The 5,379-nt window shown below is 35.5% G+C and overlaps 1 protein-coding gene across 1 annotated transcript; it reads right to left on the bottom strand.

Moving 5' to 3' along the window:
* Positions 1–2,230: 2,230 nt before the first annotated feature.
* LOC124360954 lies at positions 2,231–3,603 on the bottom strand. The gene is made up of 3 exons (XM_046814989.1): positions 3,332–3,603; positions 2,868–3,150; positions 2,231–2,728 (listed from the first exon to the last, which is right to left on the bottom strand). The coding sequence occupies exons 1-3, from the start codon at positions 3,601–3,603 to the stop codon at positions 2,231–2,233; spliced, it is 1,053 nt and encodes a 350-aa protein (XP_046670945.1).
* Between the last annotated feature and the right edge of the window lie 1,776 nt (positions 3,604–5,379).

Raw genomic sequence — 5,379 nt, 5'->3', positions numbered from 1 at the left:
CAGTAAATGAAAATTTAAAAAAAAATCAAGAAAAAGATTACATGTAATACTGTTTTGCTATCTAAGTGTACTTAATTAAAAAAAACGATGAATATTTTTTAATACTATTTGGAACAAAATCATGAGTTCCATTAATAAGGTGTTAAAGTAAAAAATAACAATGGTGGTTGAAAGATTGACAAATTTAATTAAATGTAAATTTTTTAATATATAACTTTATCTTCTATCGTATATAAAACTTTTAAAATTGATTTGGTTTGTGGCAGGGATTGGTGTTCCACTGCAAAATGTGTTGCTAAGCAACGATCTTTAAGATGGCTACAACAAATTCGGCATTAAAAGAATATTATTCATTGAAATTAAGTGGTTTAGACATTCCATAATTATACAATTATATATTTCTTTATTTATACCTAAAGGATTGTTGTAAATTCTTGCCATCTTAACTGGTAACTAATGGCACGAGGAAGTGACTAAGCATTTCTATTAGTCTACTTAGTTTTAACACCCGGTATGAGTTTCAGCTGTTATTAACTATTAAGAATATAATATATCGTAAAATATTATAAATCTTTAATTACTCTTTGTTTACTCAATTATATACTCTACTTTCAAAGTTATCGCCGTTTAACAGAGATCCAAACATACGTTTTTTGGAAACCCTTAGTCATTGTTGTTAAAAAAAATACCTTTCCTTTATAATATTGGACGTTAAGCACTATTAGAAATAAGCAGTATTTTAAAATAACGCAACAATTAATATCTCTTGGGTTTTTTTTATATTGCAAAATGTATTAATTTAGATCTAATTTTATTTCTTAGTTGAAATCTCCAACGTAACATACTGATGACTCTTTGGATGGAAATAAAGTTATGTAAATTAACAAGGTAGTTTTGCATGGTATAAACATAAAAACCTACATTTTTTAATAAAAACCGATATAGGAAATCTTACTTCCTAAAACAAATCGACTGTGAGCCTCGCTAGTTTCTTTCAGGTCAAATAAAACAGTTTCGAAGGGATAAATAAAGTATCACGCGATAGTTTATAATATTATTTTAGGGCTGAAAAAATGGGGGGGGGGGTGGGGGGGGGGGGGGGTGGGGGGGGGGGGGGGTGGGGGGGGGGGGGGGTGGGGGGGGGGGGGGGTGGGGGGGGGGGGGGGTGGGGGGGAGCCAGGTCCGGAGTTCCTTCTTCAGGTTTCTGTGGGCTGTTGGTTTTCAAGTCTTCAGGCAGTGTGTTATATATCTTGATTCCAGCATAAGATGGTTTTTTTTTGCATAGGTGGCTGTTCTGTGTGCCGGAAGGTGGAACTTGCCTGCATGTCCTTGTGTTGTGTCCATGCAGATCTCTATGCCTTGTTAGGTCTCTAGTAACACAAAAGAGAAAACAGTTTTCCAATATATGTAAATGGAAATAACTGTAAGAATCTTCAAAATCCTTGAATGTATTTCTACAACTTTCTCTTGGGCCTTGACCAGTTCATTATTCTGAGAGCCCTCTTTTTGCAATTTTCAGTAGGCGCTGCAGGTTGGCATTTGAAGTTCCCCCCCAAACAACTATTCCATATTGTAAGTGGCTTTTGGAAAAGGGCATGGTATGCTATTTTTGAAGCTTCTGGTGAACTGACTGCTGAGGTTCTTTTTATGGCAAATATGGCAGAGCTTAGTTTTTTGCACAGATTGTCTACATGATTTTTCCATGATATAATCACTATCAAGTGTTACACCCTAGGTGTTTCAGCATGTTTTACATTCTGAAGATCCGGGATTGCTGTTGAGTGTCCTTTCTATTTCTTCCAATAATACATCTGTTTAGTTTTATTTTGATTAAAAACAAGGTCCATTAACTCATGCAGTATTGTTGTGCCATGTTGACAGATATGTATGTGTCCAATTTCCAAAATGTTCGTTATTATTACTGGCTAATAAGAGCACAGTGTCATCAGCATACATAATTGTTTCACTGTATGGTGTCATGTACTTTGGTAGGTCATTTGTAAATAAAATAAATAGTACTGGCCCTAAGACTGATCCTTGTGGTACGCCTCTTCTTGTTGGTATTGGATCTGATCGCACAGTACTTGTTTGCCCATGTTCATTTTTCTTCACCTCTACTACTTGGGTCCGTCCTTTCAGGTAGCTTTCGAACCATTTTAGGGCTGTTTTTATAATGCCTAGGCTTTTTAATTTAGCCAAAATGAGATCGTGACCAAGGCAATCAAATGCCTTACTCAGGTCTAAGTATACGCTGGAGATGGTGTTGCCGGACTCTATGTTTCTCTACTATGAACTCTACCAGATCAGCAATTGCAGTTGTTGTTGACTTCCCTTTTGTAAAGCCATGTTGCTTGTCTGTCAAGAGGCCATTTTGTTGAAGGTGTGTGAGTAGTCTGGCAAGAACTATTTTCTCAATAATTTTTGAAGTAGTAGGTAGGAGAGAGATGGGTCTATAGTTGGCTGGTTCATCTTTCTTTCCTTGTTTGTGTTTGGGATATATTTTAGCAATTTTAAGTCTGGAGGGAAAGATGCCTTGGTTAAGGGACCTGTTACAGATAGCTAAAATTGGAGTCAGAAGAGTTCTTCCACAGATTTTGATGATTTTTGAAGATATGTCATCAATACCTGCTGATGATTTTGGTTTAATGGAATTTATAATTGTCTGTATTTCTTCAGCTGTTGCAGGATGAAGGATAGATAGAGGGGTTGCAATTTCAGTGAGGTTCTCCTGCGAGTAGTTATGTCTCACTTGGTTCCTAAGTGTCTCTTCAGCAATTTTTGAAAAAAAAAAAGGAGTTAATATTATTTGCAATTTTTGTAGCATCTGTCACTTCCTGTTCACCAATTTTTAAGCATGTCATAGTTACTTCTGAAGTTTCATGTGTTGCTTTCCGTTCACTGTTTATGACATCCCATATTGCTTTGCTCTTGTTACTAGCCTGTGCAATGTGTTCAGTGCTTGCTTCACTTCTAAGTTGTTTAAGCTTCAAGTCATAGGTTTTCTTTTTCCTAGCAGCTTCAGCTTTGTCTTCCTGGTTTCCTGTCAATCTATAATTTTCTTGAGCTTTAAGAAATTCATCTTTCAGGACCTTTGTTTCTTCATTGTAGACCATCTTTATATATGACCGTCGCTGGGTAATCTGCGACTTTCTGTATGGGCATGTACAGTCCAAAGCTCTTACAATGGTATTACTGAAGTTATTATATGCTTCGTCAACATTGGTCAGTGTTTAAGACATTTTCCCAGTTTTCTGCAGCTACGAGATTTTTTAATTCAGAAAGATTTCTTTTATTCAGATGTCTGCGTTTTGTGAACGATTTGACTGAACACCTTTCAGGTAGCTCTATGGTACAAAATTGTCCTGTGTGGTCTGATAGTCCAGTATGTGAAACATTTACAGTCACTTTGTTGGTCTCCAGGTTTGTACAGATAGCGTCTATTGAAGTCACAGAGTTGGCTGTTATGCGTGTTGGTGGGAGAGTCATTCTTGTTATGTTGTATGATGCTAGGAGTTCCGTTACCTCTTTTTGTTCTCTTGAGTCTTTCAGGGAGTCAATATTAAAGTCTCCAGCAATAATGACGTTACACTGACAGGCGTCCATTTTGTCCAATATCTCTGTCAAGCTATGATGAAAAGTGTCTAAAGATCCATTTGGCGGTCTGTAAACACCTAGGACACATAAATGTGTTTTCCTACTGAGTTTTATTTTTATTGCAGATATTTCACACTCCATTTCTCGGCTGTAATTTTCAACATCCAGGCTATGGGTTTCTTTGGTAAACCTAGAGTGTTTGTATATGGCTACACCTCCTTTAATGTGTTTTTCCCTACTGTAGGCAGTCACAAGTGTGTAGTTCATTAGCTTAGCATTTAAAATTGTGTCCTGTTTAAGGCCATGTTCAGTTAGTACAACTACATCTGGACTGATGGAGTGTAGTAGGTGATTTAGCATGTCAATTTTGTTCCCCATTCTATCTATATTTTGCTGAAAACACATGTCACGACGTTTGCCTAAATACATAATGATGTACAAACAAGAATATCTCTATCGTTTTTCTCGTTCTCAACGACGTAATGTTAAATCCATTTGATTCCAAATATATTTTGGCCGCACATGGGAGAGCCATCTTCAGTCAAAAAATTTTAAAAAAAACTGACAGTAAAATAGTACGCTAGCTTATACGAGAGTGTGAACGGTTGGATCTGTAACGTTTATACCTTAACCGACTAATGGTAATATGACAAGGTTATCAATATTGTTTCTTTATTAGAGGCTGCCAGCGTTTTTTTCCATTTTAAATAGTCTTTTTTGAATTATTTTCTTTTTTTATTATTTCCGTTTAAACTATTGTTCTTGGATATAAGTATGAAATTACATTCTGCTGCATTTTGGGTTCTATAACTATATTTCACATCACCATTTTCCTTATACTGAAATATTTTTGGTACATTATATGATCACCAAAATCAAATATTTTCAGCAGATGAAATGTCGTTGAAGTTCTTAAGACTTGTTGGAAGTATGGCCCGTTTTTAGTGTAGATAAGCATTATGTTTTATGACGATAATAATAATAATTCTTATTACAGTAAACCAATTGACAAAATTGTATTTCAAACGAAATTTCATAATAATAATTAAGAATCTATAATATAAACCTTAAGTTATCATAGGCCACATATTAATATGTGAAACTAACAATATATATATTTGTATTTTGCATGTTTTGGATATCATAAAATGGGAAGTAAAATAATAACAGAATGCTATCTTATATACCAGAGGCCCATCGTAAACTCATCAACGGAGTAAAATGCCTTTGACAACAAAAAGTGTCTTGATCGAGATTTGAACTTATTGGGTTCATTGGTTCGTTTGAGATCTTCAAGGAGGTTATTGATCATCTTGACAACAACTTGAGACGTCAAGTGTTCGAACATAGTCGTTCTATGCTGTTCAGTTCTGAAGTTGTCCCTACCTCTGGTCTCGTACTGGTGTACGTCCCTGCCCTGAACCAGTTCATATTTTAATTGGTAGTACAGGGTGACATATTGAATGTAGTGGTGGGCAAGGACAACAGTCCAAGCTCCCCGAAGGCAATTATGGGAAGCTCTTGTTTTTGTGATAAAAGCTCTTATTATAACGAAATGTAGGTAAATTTTCAATTTATTTGTAACAAGACATAATGTAACAATGAAACTAAAAAACAATATCTTGTTGTGGGTTAATGTGGGTAAATGTTTTAAATAAGCCAGTTATTTACATAACTCTCCTTATGAAATTGACTTGTACGTCAATATAATCGACTAAATGATCGTACAAATTGATAGCAACAATAGGATGACAAACTCCGAGACAGATCGGCGGCGAACCATGT

The sequence above is a fragment of the Homalodisca vitripennis genome, chromosome 4 (genome assembly GCF_021130785.1).
Source record: "Homalodisca vitripennis isolate AUS2020 chromosome 4, UT_GWSS_2.1, whole genome shotgun sequence".
In the NCBI taxonomy this organism is placed as follows: Eukaryota; Metazoa; Arthropoda; class Insecta; order Hemiptera; family Cicadellidae; genus Homalodisca; species Homalodisca vitripennis.
Note: the sequence above shows the minus strand (reverse complement) of the source record. Positions and strands in the feature narration are given on the sequence as shown.

Bases quoted from the DNA above. Each gene is read 5' to 3' on its own strand.
- LOC124360954 (XM_046814989.1), bottom strand. From the start codon at position 3,603: ATGGACGCCTGTCAGTGTAACGTCATTATTGCTGGAGACTTTAATATT. The intron at 3,151-3,331 runs GTGTTCAGTCAA...ATGCCCATACAG, and splicing joins ACCATAGAGCTACCTGAAAG to AAAGTCGCAGATTACCCAGC. The intron at 2,729-2,867 runs GTAACTATGACA...AACTACTCGCAG, and splicing joins CAACACATGAAACTTCAGAA to GAGAACCTCACTGAAATTGC.